Below are 24,807 nucleotides of genomic sequence, written 5' to 3'. Positions count from 1 at the left end.
TGCTGTACTTGGTTCAGTCCCAGCAACAATTACAGCATTAGTTAAGCATGGCTGGCCCCAGACCTGCTAGGGCCTGGGAAAGCAGAGACTGGTGTCAGGGGAGGTGGCTTCAGAGTGAAGCAACACTGGCCAGGGCAGGCCCAGCTCAGCCAGGAGCCAGGGGTGCCGGGGTTTCTTCCCCAGCTCCTGGGCAGATGGAAGTGTGGGGACAGGCCTGTGACGCCTTGAGGGGCAGCTGGCTGAACAGAGAGAGGTTACTGACCCCCTCATTCCCCAGGAAGCTCCCCCAGATTCCAGCCTCCCCACTTGTCAGCCAGGGAGACTCCCAGGTAGACTGTGAACTACCAAGTTCAATGTCTCATCTTGTGCATTGGGAAACTGGGTCCCCTGGGAGGGACCCTGGCTCAGTCACATGGCCTCCCAGAGGCAGAGGCTGGGCATGGTCCTGCAGTTCTCTGGCCTCCTGAGTTAGCCCCAGGGCTTGGGGAGCAGTGTGGCAGGGACAGAGCCTTCCACATGGGACAGCTGGCAGGAGCAGCATGGCTCACAGGATGCCAGGCCTGGGGGCTGTGGCCTGGTGGCAGAAGGGGAGCTTCTGGTGGCACAGGGTGGGGGCCACCCCTACAGAAAGCTGTCCTCTGCTTCGGCCCGAGGCCCAGGGCAGCCTGCATCCATTGGTGGCTCCAGCTCCATCTGGGAGTCCCCCTGGGGATGGGGCAGGGGTTCTGGCTCTGGTTCTTCCTGGGGGTCGAGAGGACTGTCACAGGAGATGGTAGAGGAGGTGTTGGCTTCATTCAGGGTGGAGCTGGGGGAAGAAGGCAAGTGGGTGAGGGCTGGGCCACAGCAGGACAGTAACTGCGCTGAGGGATTTCTGTGAACCCAGCTTTGCACACTTCTGCTCGTTGAATCCTGTAAAGACCCCATAAGGCCTGAGCCTGGAGACAAGTGCAGCTCAGAGAGCTCAGGTCATTGCCCTACCTCACACCGTGGGCGTGTGCAGGGGTTAGGCCCCCAGGAGGCCCCATTTGCCTCTGAGCAGCCTACAACAGGGTCTGAGGGCTTGGGTTTGGAAGCCATGTGGCCTGGGTTGTTCACACCTCTGAAGGAGCCCCAGGAGTGGGCAGAGGTCGTAGCTCCTCCTCCCTGTGTCACCAGTCAGTGTCCCTTTTTGGAGCTGCTGGAATAACCTCAGCCTCCGCCCACCCCGTCCTGGGATCAGCAGAGAAACTGAGGCCCAGAGCAGAGGAAGGCTGTCCCCCAAATGCCAGCACAGCACTCGGAGCCCGGGACCCAGGGTCTGAACTGATGGAGCGCCATGCCCCACCCCCACCCTGCTCCACATACCTTTCTGTAGCCCTCGCCAAGCAGCCTCTCCAGAAGCAGCACCAGCTGGGAGAAGGGGGGCCGAACCTCAAACTTCTCCTCCCAGCACTTCTGCATGATCTCGTAGCTGGGGAGGGGCAGAGAGGGTCAGGCCCCCTGGCACTGGTGGGGGCGGGTGGCATTGGGAGCTGGAGCCACCGCCTCTCAGAGCAAGAGGAGCAAGGACCAGGGTGTCGGGAGGCGTGGCAGCCAGCACCACCCACCACTGGCTCTGTGGGGTTGGCCACCCATGGGGAGCACGTGGACCAGGTGCAGCTCAGAGGGGTTTCATCCTCTGTGGTCAGAGACAGGTTCTGATGGCATGCCACCCCAGCTGAGCCACAGAGGTCAGCTCTGGGGCTTTGGCAGTGCAAGTCATCGGCTGGCACTGTGGCATCCATGTGGGCAGTGCCAGCCTGAGAGTGAGGTTGGCACAGAGACAAGAGAGCCCAGGGCAGAAGGGATTCCTGAGCACACGAACAGCCAGAGCCAGGTGTAGCAGACTTTTCTGGATCTCTGAGCTGAGAATTCTCTTTGGCTGAAGCTGGTAGAGCTACATGTCCACTGTCTCATCCAGGAAATCCCCCCCAGGGCACGAGGCTCCACTCACATCTCAGCAGAGGCGTGAGCGGGCTGCGCCATACGGTAACCGCGCTTGATGGCATTGTAGAACTGCTCGTTCATGGGCAGCTCCGGGTAAGGGGTGCCACCTGTGGAGAAGACAGGGATACACAGGCTCAGGGTGTGACAAGGAGCAGGGGGCCCCCTTCCACTGCAGAGAGACAGGCACACTGGTCCTGGTGGAGGAGGGTGCAGTGTCCTTGGCATTGAGAAATGGAGGCCCTTCCTGGGCTCCCAGGAGACACAGCACTCCTCAGGACAGAGAACCTGGGAACACCAGAGCCAAACAGGCGCCCCTTGATCCTCGGATAGGGGGGTAAAGAGGTCCAGAGAGGGCAAGGGTCTTGCCAGAGCAGCACAGTGGGAAAAAGGAGCAGAGCACTCGCCACAGGTCCCCTGACCCATGTCCCACCACCCTGCCCACAGCCCCAGCAGGTGGGAGGTGGGAGGGGAATGTCATGAGAAGATCTCCCAGAGCAGGATCCCAAAGGACCACACATCACTCAGGGTGGTGTAGAGGCTGTTGAAGATGCTCTCTGGGGCCATCCACTTCAGAGGCAGGAAGGTCTGTGGGGGCAGGAGCAGTGCTGAGTGCACAGAGGGGCCAGTGGCCAGTTCCCAGCCCACTCTGCACCTGGGCGGGAGGAGGTCCAGCAGCTCCACTGCCAGCTGCTTCCCTCTCCTCCTTCAGGGTCTGCACAGCTCCCATGCCCACCCCATTCCTGGCCACAGCAGCAGGGAGTCTTCTCTTCTCATTAGATAAGGACACAGCTGCCCCTGTCCCTAGGGAAAAGCCCTGGGTCTAAGAAGGGGTGAGGGAGCCAGGGACACGCCACCTCCCAGTTCTCATCCTGTATGATTTGGTCCCTGGTGTCTAGAGCTCCTCCACCTCTGGAGTTCGCAGGAAGCAGGGAGATGGTGGCAGGCAAGATGGTCCCATTTCATCCAAGCCAATCCCACTACTGCCTGAGGCCAGCGCATCTCTTTTACCTTGTCACTTGGGCTTCTTCCTCTGCCCATCACTCCTGGGTCAACAGATATGATCTGCACACCCCCTTCCTGTCCATCCCTGGCCACTGCAGCTGTGCCGAGTGGACTTGGGATTGTTTGCCTTTTCCTATTCTGGACTTCACTAGTGGCTACCTGTCCTGCCCCTGTGCACAGAGCTGGGCCTTCATTGGGTTCTCATGGATCAAAGTGGCCTGATAAGTCCTGAGAGGAGCTGGGGAGAGCAGAGAGTCACAGGTCACCTCATGTACCCAGTGGCCCAGAGGACCCTGTCTTTTTTCTTGTGGGGCTGAATGTCCAAGGCAGGTGGCTCCTGATCTTCTAGGTCTCACCTGAAAGGATAGTGCTTCGTGTCTAGCCTAAATTTCTTCTTTTTCAGACATTGGTGGGCCAACTTCTAGCTACAGCTGGCTCTGGGTGTTCATTTGCAATTGGGAATCCCTTCTGCCCACTTATTTATATTCGGTGCTGAGAATCAAACCCAGTGCCTCACATATGCTAGTCAAGCACTCCATCACTGAGCCACAACCCCAGCTCCAAACCTCTCATTCTTTACCAGTGTCTTCAATAGCCAGAAAAAAATTTAGACTGGGTATGATGGCACATGCCTGTAATTCCATCTTTTGGCAGGCTGAAGCAAGAGGATCACAAGTTCAAAGCCAGTCTCAGCAACTGAGCAAGACTCTCAGCAACTTTATGAGACCCTGTCTCAAAAACAAATACAAAAACAAAAAAGATCCCCAAACTGGGAATGGAACTGAGTAGCAGAGAGCCCCTGGGTTCAATCCCCAGTACTAATAACAACAACAAAAAAGGTTTAGCCCTGTCTGCCTGTTTCTTCAGAACACTAGCCTAGTCTGGGGCCAGTTCAGAGCTGATCACTTTTCCTCCAGTTTCCGGGAGGCCATATATGCCCCCAATCCCACCCTAGTTCTTCCCTTCCCTGAGGGCCTGTTCATGCCTCTGACCTATGAACAGAGGTTCTTTTTTTTTTTTTTGAGAATTGTTTTTTTAATATTTATTTTTTAGTTTTTGTATGTGGTGCTGAGGATCCAACACAACATCTTTCTTTGTATGTGGTGCTGAGGATTGAACCCAAGCTGCATGCATGCCAGGCGAGCGCGCTACCACTTGAGCCATATCCCCAGCCCTGAACAGAGGTTCTTATGGAGGCCCCACTATATAGCAGTTTGGGGCAAGTGGCTAGCCTCAGTTTCCACTTCCATGAAATGGGTGCAAGGCCATCGTCCTCCAGGATTGCTGCAAGGCTGGGAGTGTGAAGGGCTTTGAAAAGAATGTGTCTCCGCCTGGGTGTGAGCCTGGGCAGATCTGAGCACAATGCGTCCACCCACCAGAGGGGACGTAGTTATCATCAGGGGCCATGTAGTTGGAGGATTCAATGTCTGCGTATTTGACGTCTCCTTTCATGTCCAGCATGGGCACGTAGTCCACTGACTCATCCTTGCTCATGTCCATGTAGCCACCATCGCTCTCCCCAGTCAGGGACACGGGGCTGGGGAGTAAGAGGAACACAACAGGAAGGTTACTGGCTTCCTCTTTCCTTCCCCCTCGTACCCCATGCTCACCCTGGGGACCCCTGAGGCCCTGTCGCTCATGGATTTCTTCTTTCACTCATGCACCCCTCGTCCTTCAGTGTGTTTCAACACAAGTGACCACAGATCCAGTCTCTTAACTAACCTCTGTGGCCCTGAGCTTGGTGCTGGGGCTGCCACGGTGACCTAAGACCCAGTCAGTGTCCTCAGAAAGCTCATACCAGAGGAGATTACAATACCCAGGACAAGGGGCACAGGATGGGCGTGTGCAGAGGCCTCTTTGGGCCTTCCTGCACACCAGCTACCCCGGCAGGTGCCCGGCCGTGATCCAGGGTGGGCAGCAGGGCATCGCCTTGATATCTCTGCCTTCGACCTCGCTCCCCAAAGGGCTGCGGGCTGTCCACAGGTGTGTCTGCGTGGGCAGCCTAAAGACGGCTAGGAAATAGGTCAATGCTGGCGAGGAGGGGCGAATGCCAATGTCTCAGACGCTGATCTAAGTTACCCTTGTCCTTGTCTTTGTAATCAGCAAAGGAACTGAGAGCTGCTCTTTTCAGAAACATTGAAACCAGGAGTTGAGCTGTGAGGGGCACCAGGGTGTGTGTAGAGGGAATGGGGAGGCCGCAGGGGGAGCAGGGCCCACCGTGCACCTCGGGAGGCCCAGCTCTCAGCCCACGATTGCCTCTGCCCACAGTGTCCCTGGGGCAGGAGACCACGACACCCTGGACACAGAGCTGTGGGGTCAGGGGTCCCATCTGCAGAGGGCTCAAGCACAGGACCTGGCACACTGGGGCAGTAGCAGGGGACAGCAGAGCCCAGCACTATCCCCATCACTACTGGCCTTCCCTGGTCCATGGAGGGCTGACTTGAGAAAGAACCCCAGCTCCAGGAGTGACTCTGCCCCCTCCCCAGGGCCCCAGCTGCCCCCCTGCAGGAGCAAGGGCAAGGGGGCTATGCAGGCGCCTGCCTCCTCTTACCTGGGCAGAGGGAGCCCCATGGGCAGGGCTTTGCTGTAGAGCTCAGCACTGGGTGGGCGGTGCTTGTCCGAGTGGTGCTGCAGGAAGCTGTGCTTGTTGCGGTGCAGGTAGTCCACCAGGTCCCCATAGCGGCAGTACTCGGTGATGATGTAGATGGGGCCTGCAAGGGAGGGTGGTGGGCACAGGCCCCAGGGGCCCTCAGGCTTCCCATGAGGGCCCCATAATAAACAGGCTGAATGTGGGAGAGGTGGTGGGCATGACAGCTGAGGGTAGGTGCCTGGCACACCTGGGTCCTCTTCCTGCCTCCGACTGCAGGCAATAGACACTAACCTCCCTGGGCCTCCCCTCCCCCATCTGTGAACTAACACCCCCCCCCCCATCAAAGGACTGTCACAAGGACTAATGAGACCAAACATGGTCCCTGACAAGGACATAACTGCTATGTTTTCACTCTAAAGCTTATTTTGGTACCTGGTATATGTAAAGAGGGAGAGGAAAGTGCTCTCCATTAGCAGTTTACTGGTTATGTTCAAATTGAATGCTTTTACTCAAAGTCAACAAGTAGACAGTGCAGATATTGATAAAAACAAAACTTTTGAAATGAGTGCCAGGCACAGTGGAGCACCCCTGTAATCGCAGCTTGGTGAGATCCTCAGCAACTTAGCAAAAGTCTCATAAAAAAAAAAAAATAAAAGGGCTGCAGAGGAAACTCAGTGGCAAAGTGCCCCTGGGTTCAATTTCCAGTACCAAAAAGAAAGAAAAAAAAAAACACACAACTTTTTAAATGAGCCATCATTGCAGATATGAATTCGTCTATGTATGCAACATACTTCTGTATTTTGAATGATTACACAATCCTGAGGAAAATCCCAAATCTCACAAAGCAGCTAAAAATGGCAATAATGTTATTTTTTTTCTTTTGTTGTAGGTCAACTTGCAATCAAATACACATAGTAAGGCCAATAGACTTTTTTCTATGATCAGAAGGAAAGCAACTCCCAATTAGCTCACTAGTGGTCTCCAATGAGGGAAAGGGGGTAATGTGATTCTTCTGAGTGTCCCATGAGCTGTTATTTATCACAGTTTTCAAAAGGTATTGTGAATAGTTAAACTGTGGAAGCAACCTAGATCATTAGATGAATGTTTAAAAAAATATTGCATGGGCTGGGGATGTGGCTCAATCGGTAGCGCTCTCGCCTGGCCTGTGTTGGGCCCAGGTTCGATCCTCAGCACCACATACAAAGAAAGATGTTGTGTCCGCCGAAAACTAAAAAATAAATATTAAAATTCTCTCTCTCTCTCTCTAAAAAAAATTGACACATATATGCAATGGAATATTTCTCAGCAATAAAAGAGAATAAAATCATGGCATTTGCAGGTAAATGGATGGAGTTAGAGAAGATAATGCTAAGTGAAGTTAGCCAGTCCCAAAAAACCAAATGCCAGGTGTATTCTCTGATTTAAGGAGGCTGATTCATAGTAGGGTAGGGAACAGGAGCATGGGAGGAATAAATGAACTCTAGATTGGGCAGAGGGGTGGAGGGAAAGGGAGGGGCATGGGTTAGAAATGATGGTGGAATGTAATGGACATCATTATCCAAAGTACATGTATGAAGACATGAATTGGTATGAATATACTTTGTATACAACCAGAGATATGAAAAATCGTGCTCTGTATGTGTAATAAGAATTGTAATGCATTCTGCTGTCATATATGAAATTTTAAAATCAATAAAAAAAAGAAAAAAAGGTATTGTGAAAATAGAAGAATGTCCAAGGTCACTTTGATTTGGAAACTCCCAGAACTGGAAGCCTGAGAAGTCTTCTGGCCATGAAGATGTAACTATGTAGGCTCCCAAATCCCACACCCATCTAGGACTGTGAAGGGACTGTGAAGGGACACTGCACTGTCCTGCTATCCACAGGTAAAGCAGGAGTCGGGGCAGCCTGGGCAGCCAGTGGGTGTTTCCCCAGAGTCCTGGGGTGGCTCTCCTACCTCCCTGGGTGCAGGCCCCCAGCAGGTTGACCACGTTCAGGTGGGGCCCCAGGTGGCTCATGATCTTCAGCTCTGACATGAGGGCTTGCTTCTCACTGCTGCGGGCTGTGGCTGCAGGGAAAGGACTCAGCTGGTCACTGAGGCTTCTTAGAGGCCCCATGGGAGCTACTCAGGCTCCTGTGCCCCACCCGTGCCACTGTAAGACCACAGGCCCTGTGCAGGGGAGTGTGCCCCACCAGGGCAGGGAAAGAGGGAGGGAGCAGGGGCCAGGAGGACCCTCTCCTGGTGTGACCCCAGTGCTTGTGTCCAGCACTTCAAAACCAGTGACTCTGGGAGAGGCTGAATGCTTGGGGAGAGGACAGAAGGAACAGGGGATGTGGGGCCCGTGTGAGGGAGGAGCAGGCACCCAGGACTCACATTTCAGCATCTTTAAAAAAAAAATTTATTTATATATGACAGCGGAATGCATTACAATTCTTATTACATATATAGAGCACAATTTTTTCCTATCTCTGGTTGTATGCATAGTATAATTCACACCAATTCATGTCTTCATACCTGTACTTTGGATAATAATGATCATCACATTCCACAATCATTAATAACCCCATGCCCCCTCCCTTCCCCTCCAACCCCTCTGCCCTATCTAGAGTTCATTTATTCCTCCCATGTTCCTGTTCCCTACCCTACTATGAACCAGCCTCCTTATATCAAAGAAAACATTCAGCATTTGGTTTTTTGGGGATTGGCTAACTTCACTTAGCATTATCTTCTCTAATTCCATCCATTTACCTGCAAATGCCATGATTTTATTCTCTTTTAATGCTGAGTAATATTCCATTGTGTATATATGTCACATTTTTTTTTATCCATTCATCCACTTAAGGGCATCTAGGTTGGTTCCACAGTTTAGCTATTGTGAATTGTGCTGCTTTAAACATTGATGTGGCTGTGTCCCTGTAGTATGCTAGTTTTAAGTCCTTTGGGTATAGACCAAGGAGAGAGATAGCTGGGTCAAATGGTGGTTCCATTCCCAATTTTCCAAGAAATCTCCATCTGCTTTCTATTTTGGCTGCACCAATTTGCAGTCCCACCAACACTTATTATTGTTTGTATGCATAATAGCTGTCATTCTGACTGGAGTGAGATGAAATCTTAGAGTGGTTTTGATTTGTATTTCTCTAATTGCTAATGATGATGAACATTTTTTCATGTATTTGTTGATTGATTGTATTTAATCTTCTGAGAAGTTTCTCTTCAGGTCCTTGGCCCATTTACTTTTGGGGTTATTTGTTTTTTTGGTGTTTAGCTATTTGAGTTATTTATATACCCTAGAGATTAGTGCTCTATCTGATGTGTGATGGGTAAAGATTTGCTCCCAAGATATAGGTTCTATATTTGCCTCATAGATTGTTTCTTTTGCTGAGAAGAAACTTTTTAGTTTGAGTTCATCCCATTTATAGATTCTTGATTTTAATTCTTGCACCACAGGAGTCTTATTAAGGAAGTTGGGGCCTAATCCCAGATGATGGAGATTAGGGCCTACTTTTTCTTCCATTAGACACAGGGTCTCTGGATGTATTCCTAAATCCTTCATCCGTTTTGAATTGGGTTTTGTGCATGGTGAGAGATAGAGGTTTAATTTCATTTTGTTGCATATGGATTTCCAGTTTTCCCAGCACCATTTGTTGAAGAGGCTATCTTTTCTCCAATGCATGTTCTTGGCACCTTTGTCTAATATAAGATAATTGTAGTTTTGTGGGTTAGTCTCTGTGTCCTCTATTCTGTACCATTGTTCTACCAGTCTTTTTTGGTGCCAATACCATGCTGTTTTTGTTACTATTGCTCTGTAGTATAGTTTAAGGTCTGGTATAGTGATGCCACTTGGTTCACTCTTCCTGCTAAGGATTGCTTTAACTATTTGGGGTTTCTAATTTTTACAGATGAATTTCATGACTGCTTTTTTCTATTCTATGAGGACTGTCATTGGAATTTTGATCAGTATTGCATTAAATCTGAATAGTACTTTTGGATGTATGGTAATTTTGTTAATATTAATTCTGCCTATCCAAAAGCAAGGGAGATCTTTCTATCTTCTAAGATCTTCTTTGATTTCTCTCTTTAGGGTTCTGTAGTTTTCATTGTATAGATCTTTCACTAAGTTGATCTCCAATATTTTATTTCATGTTTTTGAGGCTATTGAAAATGAAGTAGTTTTCCTCATTTCTTTTTTTTAATTTATTTTTTGTTTAAGTGGACACAGTATCTTTATTTTACATTTATGTGGTGCTGAGGATTGAACCCAGTGCCTCATGCACACTAAGCGAGCTCTCTACCACTGAGCTAAAAACCCAGCCCCTCCTCATTTCCTTTTCTGAGGATTTGTCACTGATACACAGAGATGCCATAAATCAAAGGCATTTCTGTATATCAGTGACATTTCAGCACTGACAGCCACTTTCATGGTGGCCTGGGAATGGCTTAGGTGGTGGAGGCCATGGCCGTGAACCGTGAGCCACCTACCTGAAGGCCACCTCCATCACCTGCCTGAAGGCCCCAGAGCCGAGGGTGCGTCCTGGGAAGAGAGGATCTCTCAGTTCCTAGACCACCAGGAACCTGTACTCCCCTTTCCCACCCAGGGGTGGGGAAGAGCCACTCTCTTAGGTCAACCTACACATCCCTCAAACCCCTCTGGACTTAATGTGCTCCCCCAAAAATGCTCCATACTGATCCCCAGTCTTTCCTGGTGTCTCCTCAAAGTTCTGCCTGCTCTCTGCCCCAGCTTGAGTCCCTACATGCCTTCCTCCTCCCCATGGGAACACAGCTCCCCACACCCCTTCAGCTGGCACCAGACCTGTCCTCGTGCTTCCTGCCATGGAGGGTCCTATCTCAAGTCTCAGGCTCACAGGACTCAAAGCTGGGGAGTCCCTGGGGCTCCTCTTGACCTCATTTGGCAGAGGAGGAGACTGAGGGGTGGGGAAGGCAAGATATCAGCCCCAGGTCCCATAGCTTGTCATGACCAGGCTGAGACCAGACCCAAGAGAGGCTGGCCTCCACTTCAAGTCCCCAAACTGCCAGGTGGGGCTTCCCAGGACTGACCAAGCACAAGCTGGTCCCGTGGCAGTTCCCAGGTGGAATCGTAGGGCAGCTGCATGGGGTCCACATAGATGTACTCATGGCCATCAGAGCTCACAGACTCAATCACCTTCCATCGAATCTCATAGCGTGGCTTCTGCAGGACCAGGACCGGAGCATCAGACAGGCTCTCTGCACTTGAACTCACTAGGTTCAGACTCAGAGGGCCAAGGAGGCAGTAGGCCCTGAGGCCCAAGAGGGGCAGGGCCAAACTAAGTGGCACAGCAAGTCAAGGCCTTCATAGGCTCAGGGATAGGTACCCAGGGGCTCCAGTGGGAGGAGGGGGTGGCAGAGGAGCCTTCGGGGTGTGACAGGCTGAGGAGCAGCTGACAGCCAGGGGCCTGGCTCATCAGAACCACCTCAGCTGCCTCTCTTGGAGCCTCTGCTGCTCCTCAGGTGGGAGTGGAGGAGCAGGCAGCCTGGACATGGTCCCTCCTGACATGAGGTCATCCCAGAAGGAATCGCAGAAGGATGGAACTTATTGAATGTTGAAATTTAGGGTGCCGAATTTATAAGATAGGACTCAGAATTAAGGAAGCATGGGGACAATAATTTTAATTTTTTAATTTTTTTGTGGTGAAATTTCAGGACATAACATTGCACTCATAGACTAGTTATGAGGATCTGAACGCATTCATGAGAGTCTTCATGGGTGACTGGGACAAGCAGGACCTGGGGTTCAAGCCCAGCAGCACCAAGGGATCCTGTGTCATCCCAGGCTGCTGGGGGTGGAGGCAGCTCAGAGACCCTGAGCTCCATGCTGGGCCCACCTATGGCCACATCCTGCAGCATGGAGTGGAGACATGCAAACCTCAGGTACCAACCCCTACCTGCTAGGCCAGAATGGGACTCACCTTCTGCCAGAGCATGATGAGGATGATGAGGGAGATGATTGTGAGAACCACCAAGGCCAGGATGGCTGAGATCACCACCACCTTGAAGGGGAGGGTTGGGGTCAGAGACCAGAGCAGGCCATAAGCAAGCAGGGAACTGGGTAGCTGCTCTCCCCTCTCCCACTGCAGCCATCAAAATCCCTTCCTACTCATTGTGCCCAGACAGAAGGCCTCACATCCTCGATGACCTTTGATGTCAGACCCTCAGCCTCTTGCTCCGGGCCACATCTTCAGCCTCTCTTATGAACCTCCACCCCTCAGTCACCACCCCTAGTTCTGATGCCTGTGGACTTCACGTCTTCGGCCCAGTCAGGGTCAATATTGCCTTTCTGCCCCAGCTTTAGGCCGGGTGCAAACCCTTTTCTGGGTTCCTGTCCATTGCCTGGGTTTCTCATGAGACCAGGAACCCCTGAGGGCTGTGCCCTTGTTGGGCGTCACAGCAGGTCAGAGCTCTAAATTTCATGCCTGATCAAGTAGCCGATGGACGCAGTAACTTGCCACTGAGGGAGTCTCAGGCTGAGCCTCCATGGCCAGATGAATCCAGACTCAGCAAGGAGCCTGCTCTCTGCCTCTCATCTGGTTCTCCCCCACCCAGAGCCCAGCTAGGAATGGACAGGAATGAGAGATAATAGGGCTCATGGGGCACCATGTCCCTGAGTCTCCTCTAAACCAGACCTCAACCTCTTCCCTCCCCAGCACCTTGGCCAGACCTTGCCCTGCCCTGCCCTACTGGATAGCCGAGTCTTCCTTGGGTACTTGGTTCTTCCTCCTCTGTCCCCTTCCTGCCCTTCTCTCATCCCCAGGGAGCCCAGTCCTTCCTCATATCCTCCTCAGGGTCACAGACCCACACTCCCTTCCACTCCCTCTCTCCAGCAGTCTCACTCATCCAGGGCCTGGGATAAAGCCTGCATCCTCCAGGAAGACCTCTGAGTAAAGAGGAGCTGCCGTACAGCCATCTCAGTCCCAGGGTCAGGATGGGTGGCGTCCACCTCTGCAGATGTACTTCTGCCTTCACTCAGAGCTGGTCTGCAGGTCAGGGTGCGGTGTCTAAGCAGGTGCCCACTTGCTCAGGGACATGTGTACATGTGCGCGAGGTTGGATGAGGTAAGTGTATTTTTTTAAAACACACCCACGCTCACAGGGTAGGGGACAGGAGGCAGATGTGTACAACAGGCATGCACACATACCAGGTCACTAAGCCTGCCGAGTACACAAGTGTGCAGAGCGCCTCTCACATCTCTCACGGCCCTTGGAGCCCTTGCTCTGCTTTCTGCCTACTCCCATAACCCATCTCCTTCCCACTGCCTTTTCTCACCCCCTCCCCCAAATCCACACACACTCTAGGCTCTCAGCAGCTCCAATTCCTTTACTTTCTTAAAACCTGCCCTGCCTCAAGGCTTTCCCAAAGGCCGTTCCCGCTGACTAAAACACTCTGCCTGACAGGCCTTCTTCCAGTCATCTATCAAGTTTGACCTAAAGGACTTTTATGCCAGGACATTTTCTCAGTCCCACAGCTGGCCCCTTCTCCCTCGACGCTTTTGCCCCAAAATGGTGATCCCAAGTAGGATTGCTTATTTCTGCACCCCACCCCTCCTTTGATCCTTAGGCCCTAGGAGGGCAGGCAAAGCTGGTCCATTGGCCTTGAGAAGTAGGGTCCACACAACTTTTTATTTTATAAGAAAACAGGTGAATGAATGCAGTGCATTCATGCAAGAGCATACGTACACAAGAATGGGCAGCTAGACATGCAAACACATCTGTGCACTGCTAAGGTTATTCATACGTGTAAGATTTGTGCATGTAGGTGTCCCTTCTAAGATATATGCACTGTACAGCAGGCATACGTGTTCAGGTATTGTGCTTGCACATTTTTCCAGAAAGGTGTGCTGCAATCACATGCTTACAGACATGCACTATGACACTTGACACATATGCACAGGAATTGCACATGTATTTGTATACATGTATGGGGGTTTATACACAAGCCTAGGAGTGGGACAGGCTTATGTCCATGGCTCATAAACATATTCTGTGAGTTTACACACACATATAAGCATCACGCTTGTTGAGTCCATGTTTACAGATATATACTCTAGCTTTATTTGTGTATCTCAGATTAGGCATTCTTCAACACAAAGTTTACAAGTCTACACACAGAGAGTTTGCACCTGTGTCCTGGGACGAGGGCTGCTCGAGGTCAGGGCTTCCACCATCCAGCTTACGTTCTCTCTGTAGAGGCAGATAGTCCTGCTCAGACCATGGTTTCCACACTTGGGTTTGTACACAGGCACCCATTTCTCTCCCCTGCTGCCCTCCTGCTTCTTCAAGGCCAGCTCCAAAGCCACTGCTCTGGAGCCCTCGCAGACTCACCTCCCTGTGTCCCCCACCCCTTAGGGGTACTCACCCTAATGTGCCAGACTACAAGACGCTCTGCTGCCTGGATGAGCCTGTACATGGCTGCAGGTGTGATGAGGGGGAGGGGGACCAGATGTGCATGGAGACCCTGTCCAGGAGGATGGCTAAAGGACCTGAGTGGGGCCTGAAGCATGGTGCCTCCAGAGCCCACAGGGGCTGCCTCCACCTGCTGCAGCCTGATGGGGACAGGGAGCAGGGCTCCTGGAGGTCCACCCTGTGGCAGCAGGAGGACAGGCAGTGCCATGAGAGACAGGTCCTGCCCCTGATGGGGAAACATGTGCCCACAGCTTTCCAGCAACAGGAGGCATGAGGGGGATGTCAGGATCCGTGAGGGGTGCAGGACGTGCTGTTGGCCAGATCTCCTGAGCCCTAGGGAGTGGAGACCCCCAGCCTGGGCCTGAGGCCCTGACCATCTGCTTGTGGCTCTTAGTGTTCCCCAAAGTAGCTGTGTGACCCCAAATAAGTCATTGACCTTCCTTTCATTATCTCTGTCATGGAGATACTGTGCCCTTTGCCAAATCCCTGTGACCCAGGCAGATATGAGAAAATGGAAATGAAATTGCACCGTAAACAATAAACGGCTCAGCCTTCCTCAGCAGAACACGAAACCCAGAAGCCAGAAATGAAAAGACCACAGATTGGACTACACACAAAGTAGAACCTTCTGTGGGAATAAAGACACCAGAAGATCCATAAAACAGAAGTGGTGAGCTGCGGGGAAACCGTTTCACATTCATGACAACAGGGTTCACAGATAAAGCTGCCTGAAAAATCAATTTAAAAAATGGACAAAGTATATTTGTAAAAGAAATACCAGTAAACAATCAAAATGAAAAAAAAAAAGGGTCATCTTCCCACTAATCCAGGAAGTCTCACACTGAAAACATCAGTGAACTTCCATCTGTTTCCAGCAGACTGGGAAGTGTTGATGCTGCTTTTGGGGCACTGGGGTGAACCCAGGGCCTCACACGTGCAGGCAGGGCAAGGGCCCCACCCCTGGGTTCCACCCCCAGGCCTGGGGAAAATTTCTAAATACCCAAAATATTCGCTGCCAACAAGAATGTAGTGATGCTGGGTTTCCCACGCACCTTCTGGGGGTGCACGTCCACGCGGGCATTTTCAGGGCACAGTTGAACAGTATCTCCACAGATTTCAGGACCTACCCTTTGACCCGCCATCTCTCTGCTGAAATGGATCCTGCTCTAAGGACTGCCCATGGGCCCAAAGGCTCCTGTGCAGCGAGGTTCACAGCAGAGAAAAGTCAGAGGGAACTCAAGTGTCCATGCTTAGAGGAACCGAGAGGCAGATGGCGGTCCCTTCATATGGGAGACCAATACAGCCATTTCACAAAGTAGATCTCTGTGCACTGACTTGGAAAGGTTTCTAAGGTGTGTTGTTAAAGAGTGGAGCTCAAACTCCAATGTAACAAATAGCTTATGACATTATTTTTTTGAACCCGTGAAGGATGGAGTGAGGAATGGATGTGTGTAGACACACGTAAATGTCAGGAGGGGTGTACATATAACTTGTGGTTGCTGCTGGGAATGGGCCATGGTTGGGAGAAGGGTTAGGGGGAGCTTCTAGTTTGGGGGACTCTATCCCTCTTTATGGATGGAAGTCTCACATTGAGCACTGGTGTTACAAAAAATAAAGGAGGCACAAAGGATGGGAAGGGATGGGGGTCCCACCACCCCCGGGGGTCCCATGACTGCTACTGGCCCAGTAAGGGAACTACTGGGTGCCCTTGCTGTCTATGTCTTTTCAGAAGCCCTTCTTCCTCTTCCCTGCCTCTGCTTGGCACAACCCAGCTTCCCTGGACCTCGTCCTTGCCCAGCTCACAGGTGGCTTTGGTTCATAGCAGATATACAGCCCCACAAAACACAGTGGGTATCCCAGTGAGCATGGATCCCTCCATGTCGGTGACATTCAGCTCTTAGAGGAGGTGGTGGGTTTGTAGGGCTCACTCATGCATCTACGGAGCAACTAGAGACTGCTCTGGGTGGGGTGGGGACACCTTAGCCACACTGGGCACCTGGGCATGTCATGATGTTAGGAACACAAGAAGCCACAGGGGTGTTGGGGGCAGAGGGGAGAAGAAGGGAAGGAAAACCATACAGTGTCTCTTGAGTCCTACATTTAGAACCGGCCCCTCCTCGTTTCCATCTCATTCTATTAGTCAAAGAATGTCCAACTGCCAAGCCCAGATTCAAGAGGCAGAGGGATGATTCCATCTTTTATCCTAAGGGGGACACTCAAGTCACATGGCCAAGACCTTCAGTGCTAGAAAGAGTGAAAAATTGGGGCATTGGTGCAGTTTTCTTCAAACACCATAAAGAGGGAAAAGATAACCCAGAGAACAGGACAGGTTTGCCACCATGTAAACAAAGTACCTGTTTGATATTTTACTTCTTCCCTTATTTTATGCTATACCATTGTAGAAAACTGCACTTTTTATTGATCCAGCCCATGATTAATGAATATTCAGGTGGATTCTAGTTTGGGGCTACAATGACAAATGCTGCCAGGTGTCTTGATGCATGTGGACACACATTTCTGTTGCATGTGTGCCTGCCAGGAGTGGAACTGGTTGGGATATGCACATTTTCACGTTAGGTAAATAATGCTAAACTCTTTTTTTTTTTTTTTAAAGAGAGAGTGAGAGAGGGGAGAGAGAGAGAGAATTTTTAATATTTATTTTTTAGTTCTCGGCGGACACAACATCTTTGTTGGTATGTGGTGCTGAGGATCGAACCCGGGCCACATGCATGCCAGGCGAGGGCGCTACCGCTTGAGCCACATCCCCAGCCCAAATGCTAAACTCTTTCCCCAAACACTTGTATCAATTAATATCCTCCCCAGCAGTGTATGAAATTTCCTGTTGTTCCACATTCTAGACAAATTTGGCGAAGGAGTTGATCTCCATGTTGTTAGGCAGAAATTAATTGTACTTTAAAAAAAATAACATGGTAAACCAATGATCTCAAGTCCTCTTACTGGAAAGACAGATGTGTCTCCACACCGTCTATCATTTATCAAGATCCTGTATACACAGATCTCTTTCAAAGTTCTTAATTTTGGATCAATTGCCTATTTTTCTGTGAACCAATATAAATTATTTTAATCATATCATTTTACAATATTTCTTGATATGTAGTAGAGAAATACTTCCTCTTTTTCATTTTGTTCAAAATTGTCCTGGTTATTCTTGGCTCTTTACGTTTTCCCGATTGTTTTATTAAAGTTTCATTTACACACTATATAATTTACCCTTTTGAGTCTACAGTTCTGCCACTTTTTTTTTTTTTTTTTTTTTTTTTTTGGTAGTGGGAATTGAACCAAGGGTTGCTTTATCACTGACCTACATCCCAGGCCTTTTGATATTTTATTTGGGGTCAGGGTCTCACTAAGTTGCTGAGACTAGCCTTGAGTTAGTGATCCTCCTGCCTCAGTCTCCCAAATTTCTGAGATTACAGGTGTGCACCTCTGCACATGGCTATCAGTTCTGCTACTTTTGACAAAAATGTGTAGCTGTGTTATGTTATCACAATCCAGATATAGTTCCCTAACTAAAATAGTTCCCCTGTTGTGCTGGGGCTGCAGCTTAGTGGTAGAGAGCTTGCCTGTCCTACACAAGGGCCTGGGTTCAATGAACCAGCACTGCAAAGAAACAGTTCCCCTGGGATTCTCTGAAGTCCACCCTTGTCTCTACCTCCAGCCCTTGGAGTCCAATGGTCCTTTTTCTGACCCTTTTCCAAAAGGCCATATGAATGGAATCATGTAGTATTAAGTCTCTTGAATCTAGTTTCTTTCCTTTAGCATAAAGTATTTGATTTTCACCCATATTATTGTTTATATAAGAAGCTTGTTCATTTTATTTCTGAGAAGCATTTTACAGTATAGTTGTACCTAGTTTGCTTATCCATTTGACAGCTAGGGGACATGAGAATTGTTTCCAGATTGAGGAGATTACAAATAAAGCAACTATAAACATTTATTTTGAACAATAATTTTATTCCACAATTTGTCTGAAACAAATTTATTAAGAAACACCTCAAAAGAATGGAGAAAGGACAGAGGAACAGGGCAGGGGGAGTATCCCAGGGGAGCCATCTCTGATGTCTTCTGCAGGTGGGAGCAGAGGAGACTCCTGATGGTCCAGGTGGATGCAGAAGTGCTCTGGGCTGGAACCCGTGCAGAGACACATGAGGTGGTGGGCACATCTTGCTCCTCTAGATGTTAAGAACAGAGCCATAAGGATCTTCTTTAGCATGTGTTTAAGAACTCTTATCCTCAATACCCTGAAAGTCACAAGATAAAAAAGATTTTCTTTCTTTCTTGTAGTAGTTTTGTATAATTTTACATTTTCGGTCATGAATTCACTACAGATAATTTTTGAGTAGGCTTTAGTGCACAGATTAAGGATTTTCAAGCTTATTGGATGTTTTTTATGTATGTAAATATTCAATTGTCCCCATTCTTTTTTGGGAAAGACTGTCTTTTCTTCCTTGGATTATCTTTGCACCTCCAGCAAGAACCAGTTGACACACATAGGATGGTCTGTTCCCGGGCTCTGTGCTGCTCTGCTGCTGTGCATGTGTGTCCTCTCCCCAGGACCCTGTAGCAACTTTCTAGAATCCAGAACCCAATACTATCAGTCTTTCCAGTTTGTTCTTCTCTTCCAAAATAGTTTGGCTATTCTTGTTCTTTCATGTGTCTATAAAGAAATAAATGTAAACCAACTTGATTCCACTACCCAAAATTTTTATTATCTGCAGGAAATTTGATTGGAATTTTGTTGAATCTATAAACCAATGTGCAGAGAATTGACAGACTTAACAATATCAAGCTTTTCAATCCATAAACCTCAAGTATATCATACTATTATTTATTTAGTTCTTCAATTTTTTTCCTCAATGTTTTGTCCATTACATGCAGATGCTGCACATATTTAGTAAGATTTATGTCTAAGTATTTCATGGATTTTTTTAGTGTTATCATAAACAATACTATTTGGGGGGGGGCAGGAAGTGGGTATTGAACCCAGTGATGTTCTAACACTGAGCTTAATCCCAGCCATTTTTACTTTTAATTGTGAGACAAGGTCTTGCTTAGTTGTCAAGGCTGGACTTGAACTTGCTATCCTCCCTCCTGAGCTGCTGGGATCACAGATATATACCACCATGCCAGTATTTAAAATGATACTTTACAAAGATACATTTAAGCTTTAATTTATTTTTATATATTGGTCTTGTAGCCTATTATCTTGCTAAACTTCTTTTTTAGTTCACGTATGTTTTAAAGGAGTTTTGTTTTGGCATTTTCTATAAAGACAACCATTTCATCTCCAAATAGGAATGTTTTTTTTTTCTTCCCTTCTTTTTAAATTTGTATGTCTTTTATTCCTTTTTCTTGCCTTGCTGTAGTATCTGGGATCCCCAGTACAACGTGGAACAGGAGAACAGACATCCTGCCCCTGCGTCTCATCTTAGGGGGAAAGCTTTCAGTCTTTTGCCATCAAAAGTAACGCCAGCTGTATGCATTTCTGTATGCAAATGCCCTTTATCTCATTGAGTCATTTCGTACAGTCTCTAGTTTGTGGAGAGCTTTTATCAGAAATCGACATGTGTCAGTCAGGTTTTCATCACTGGGACAAAATTACGTAACATGAACAACTTAAGAGGAGGAGAGACCTGGGCTCATCAGCTCCAAGTTCTCAGTGGATGGTCTGCTGGCTCCATTGCTGTGGGTCTATGAAGAGGCAGAGCATGATGGCAGAGAGGACATGGTGGGGCAGAATTGCTCAGCTCACTGAAGGCAGGAAGCAAAGAGAGAGAGGGGAGGGGGTTAGGGACAAGGAACAGATCCCAAGGGCCTGCCTCCAAGGACCCACTCCCTTTGCTCAGGGCCTACCTCTCACAGCCTGCACCTCTGAACATTGCTGCCCTGGGAACCCAGCCTTCCCCACAGGAGACTTGGGGGCACAATCCAGATGCAAACCTAAGAGACATCAGTGTTGTCAAAACATTCATTCTGGGGCAGCAGAATAGAATAGACATTATGATTGATGTATGTACATTCCATGTATGTATTATATGTCAAAATACATTCTGCTGTCATGTATGACTTAAAAAAAAATAAAAATAAACCGTATGGTTAAAAAAAATAAGTGAAAGTGAGACAAAAGCTAAAAAAAAAAAAAAGCAGAAAGATTAAACAGAGAATTAATCAGAAAGCATTCTCAAGAAAGAGAGTGGGCCGTCTCACAGCAGAGAAAAGCAAGGGAGACAATGCTGTCTCAAAATTAATTTACTGCTTGGTGTTTACCAGAACTGGTGTTCTCCTTCAGCAATCTTCACCATCAGGTGTTTAATTTCTCCTTCATTTTGGGTGGTGGAATTTTCAACCTTTGTTGATCCTCTCAAGAACTGTCATGGTGGCCATCATATTGGGGATGGGAGGGCTTCATCTACAAGTCAATCCCATGTTAAAGAGGGCACTGAAGTTAGAAGTTACCTCAGTGCACCTGCACACTTCCTTCCAGACAAGTGGAGAGATCTATAGCTGTAATTCCTAGCTCTCCACCAACCTTAGCGGACTCTGTCAAGAGTTAGTCCCATTAATCACTTTTTATGTATTTTCCAATTAGCTCCTTAGATTCTGTTTCTTTTCTACAAGTTAACCGCCACCCTTTTCTCTCTCATCTACTTTGAATGTAGTTTAAAGAAGACTAAAATTATTTAAAGAATGTTTGTGACCTTGCCATTCATTTCACTGCTCGTTGCTAGCTACTACCTAACGCTTTTAAATATAGGAAATATTTAAGGTGTTCTAAACAAATTGCTTTTCTCAATGAATGTCAATGCAGCATTGATTTAGGAGGGATGAAAAGAGTGGCCCTTCAGTTTGACTTTCATTTTTCCTCAATCTTATGTAAAGGTGGATAGATGATAGGATTGGCTAATGCTGGTATTCTGTATCCCATAATTTAACTGATGTTCCTATTTCATTGAAAATAAGTATGCTTTTCTATCACCATTTGAATGTTTAAGTGATATCCATCCACACATTTTTTTTCTATAAACCTACATTGGAAGCTTATTAAATCATCAGTGGACTATGTACTTTGGATACAACACTGAAAAAAAAACTAAACTTATTCTTATGGACGTTTCCATTGTCTAGAAAAGAAATCTGTTAAAGAAGCAAACATGCTTGTGGTCTGAACCTGTCCATCAACACTATCCAGACTTTGCCAAGTATCAAGGCAGGTGGATTCTTCCACCAATATTCACCATTAGAACAGCAAACTCATACTGGAATAGTTTGGATCCAGCACTTCCCCTAGAACAGACATCCCCAAAGTGTGGGGAAAAGCCTCACTGTGATCAAGGATTTTTGCCATTCAGGTCAGGAAGGGCCCTGGAATCCTCCTACTGCTTCTCACATTATTTGTTTATAAAAAAATAATTCTAATGCTTGAGTACAAAAAAAAAAAAACATTCATTCTGCATCTATTGTGATGCTCATATGTTTTTTTTCTTCATTCTGTTGATATGTAAATTACATTGCTTGATTTTTGCACGTTGAACCCAACTTTAATTCCTATAATAAATACCACTTGGACCGATGTGTTGACCTTTTAGTATGTTCCTGGATTGCATTTGTTAATATTTTGTTCAGAATATTTATAACCATTTTGTGAAGGATCTTAGTGTATGACTTTATTTTCTTATGATGCCCTTGTGTGGGTATATGAGGACAGTGCTTGTTTCATACAATGAGCTGGGAAATTTTTTTCTCCTATTCTTTATTCTGAATGAAATTGTATAAAATTTGTATTATCTGATTCTTGCTTGTGGGTAGAATTTGCCAAAAAGCCATCTCATTCTGTAAATTTCTTTTTGTCTGTAAGTTGTGGTATTGGGGTTGAACCTGGGGTGCTCAATCACTGAGCTACACTCCCAGTATTTTTTAGTTTTTATTTTGAGACAAGGTTTGCTACATTGCCAAGGCTTTTCTTAAACTAAGCCTCAGCTTCCCCAGTCACTGGGATTTATGAAATGTACCCCCATGCCTGGCTTTTGTGTTTATTAGAAGCGTTTTAACTAGAAGTTTAATTGTTTGAAGACAATATACAGAACTGTTCTTGTTATCTAATTCCTGAATGTGCTTTGGCAGTTTGTGTCTTTGAGAGATTTGTTCATTTGTCTAACTTGCTGAATTTTTGGTCATAGACAAGTTTCTATGTGTCCCTTATTATCCTTTATGGCCATTCTCTCATTCCTGATAGTTGTTTTTTTGCAGTCCTGGGGATTGAACTCAGGGCCTTGAGCATGGTAGGCAAGCACTCTACCACTGAGCTACATCTCCAGCTCAGTCCTGATATTTGTAATTTGTGTTTTTCCTGTTTTGTTTTCTTGGTCAATTTTTATTGATTTTTTTTTCAATTGATAGGTTTTGGTTTTATTGATTTTTTTTCTTTAATTCTCTTGTTCTGGGTTTCATTGATTTCTGCTTTTTTCCCTTTCTGATGTTGCTTTTGGTTTAATTTGTTTTTGTAGTGCTGGTCTACTGGCACTGAATTCTCTCTTTCTACTTATTTAAAGTCTTTTCCCCTACTTTTTTGTTCATTTGGTTTTTAAAATGAAATGTAGTGACATTTAGTACATTTGCAATGTTGTACAATTATCACCTCTGTCTAGTTCCAAGATATTTTCATCACCCCTACAGAAAACCTCATAACCATTAAGACATCACCTTCCATTTCCTTTCCCTGTAACCCCTGGAAATCTCTAGTTCACCATCTGTCCCTGTAGATCTACATCTTCAGGGTATTCCATATAAACAGTATTATAGATATCTAATACCTTGTGTCTGGCTTCTTTAACAAAGCACAATGTTTTCAAGGTTCACTCATATTGCAGCAGGTGTCAGTACTTTATTGGTTTTTATGGTTAAGTAATATTCCATTGTACAGGTACGCCACATTTTGTTTATCCATTTGTCAACAGTTTTCACCTCTTCCCTACTGTGTATAGTGCTTCTTATGGTTTAGATATAAGTTTTTCCCAAAAAAGCTCATGTGTTAGACAATGCAGGAATGTTCAGAGGTGAAATGCTTAGAGTATGAGAGCTCTACCCTAATTGGTAGATTAATCCATTTTATGGATTAATAATTTAAATGGATGACTGGGTGGTAACTGTAGGCAGATGGGGCATGGCTGGAGGAGGTCACCTGGGGCATGCCCTTAGGAGTTGTATTTGTCCCTAGCTCATTGCCTTCTTTCCCTCTGCTTTCTGGCTTCCAGGAGCTGAGAAGGTTCCTTCCACCACACCCTTCTGCCATGATGTTCTGACTCATCTTGGGCCCAAAGCAATGGAATTGGCCAAAAATGGACTGAGACCACTGAAACTGTGAGTCCCAAATAAACATTTTCTCCTCTAAGTTGTTCTTGTGAGATGTTCTGTTTACAGCAATGAAAACCTGACTAGCACAATGCTGCATTGAACATTCATCTGCAAACATTTGTTTGAGTCCCTTACGGTTACACTTAAGAGCAGAACTGCTGTGTCATATGCTAAATCTATGTTTAACCTTTTGACAAACCATCCAACCAATTACCACAGCAACTGCACCATTTTACATTTCTACCAGCAATGCACAGTGTTCCAGCTTTTTTTCATATCTTCACCAATACTTATTTTCTGATTTTTTAAAATTATGGCCAACCTAGTAAATGTGATGCTATCTCTCATTGTGTTTTGGTTTGTAATTCCCTAGTGACTAATGATATTTAGTATCTTTCCATGTAGTGTTGATCATTTCTATGTCTTCTCTGGAGAAATGTCTATTCAAATTTTTGTCCATTTTTAAATTAAATTGTTTGACTTTTTGTCCTTGAATTGTAAAAGATGATATCAGTTAAATTTCAATGCAAAATCTATATAAAGAGATATATAATATATAAATATGTAGAGATATAAATACAGATATAGATACACATATTCTGGATACTTAGCCTTTATTAGATATATGATTTCCAAATATTTTCTTCTGTCCTGTGTTATCTTTTCATTCTGTCAACAATGTTATTTGATGTATATTCAACTTTGATAAAGTCTAATTTATCTATTTTTTCTTTTCTTAGCTCCATGTTTGGTGATACAGTTAAGAAATCATCTACTAGTTCAAGGTCTTGAATATGATCTATGATTTATTCTAAGAGTTTTATAGTTTTATCTGTTATATTCATCCCTTTGTTTCTTTTTCAGTTAATTTTTCTATATGGTGCAAAGTAATGGTTGAATTTCATTTTTATCTTAATTTTTTGCATTTAAATGCACAGTATACTTAGTACCATTTATTGAAAGAAACATTCTTTTATCATTAAATGACCTTGCCACCCTTGTTGAGAATCAATTAACCATAGTTGCAAGGTTTGTTTTGTTTTTTACTCTCAATTTGATTCCAATGATCTTTATATTTGATTTTAGTTCTGTCTGGACAGTTTTGATTTCTGTGGTTTTGTAGTAAATTTGAAATTTGTAAATGGGACTCTTCTAATTTCGTTCTTATTTTTGAAGATTGTTTTGATATTCAGCCTCCCTTGAAATTCCATATGAATTTGAAAATTCGTTTTTCTATTGCAGCAAAAAATGGTGTGATTTTGACAGGTATTGCCTTGAATCTGTCAACTCACAGAATCACATCTTGATGGTCAAAGAACTCTGCAGCTATCCAGTACAGATTTCCAATCAAAGTTTCCTTGGTCATTCTTGCATTTTTACAATGCATTTTGAAAATTGTAATAAATGACAGCAGATGTAACTGAGAAGCCTCATGTTACCTC

General features: G+C 46.5%; 1 protein-coding gene across 1 annotated transcript; it reads right to left on the bottom strand.

Moving 5' to 3' along the window:
• Nucleotides 1-621: 621 nt before the first annotated feature.
• Nucleotides 622-15,135, bottom strand: LOC144254133 (platelet-derived growth factor receptor beta-like). Its single transcript, XM_077796865.1, has 16 exons — nt 15,046-15,135; nt 13,947-14,171; nt 11,504-11,665; nt 10,614-10,746; nt 10,044-10,089; nt 9,961-10,009; nt 7,932-7,941; nt 7,515-7,625; nt 5,519-5,678; nt 4,344-4,504; nt 3,127-3,205; nt 2,451-2,617; nt 1,973-2,084; nt 1,345-1,450; nt 979-1,040; nt 622-805 (listed from the first exon to the last, which is right to left on the bottom strand). The coding sequence occupies exons 1-16, from the start codon at nt 15,133-15,135 to the stop codon at nt 622-624; spliced, it is 1,857 nt and encodes a 618-aa protein (XP_077652991.1).
• Nucleotides 15,136-24,807: the final 9,672 nt, after the last annotated feature.

This window comes from Urocitellus parryii, chromosome 1 (assembly GCF_045843805.1).
Source record: "Urocitellus parryii isolate mUroPar1 chromosome 1, mUroPar1.hap1, whole genome shotgun sequence".
NCBI lineage: Eukaryota > Metazoa > Chordata > Mammalia > Rodentia > Sciuridae > Urocitellus > Urocitellus parryii.
This window is presented reverse-complemented; position numbering and strand designations above follow the sequence as displayed.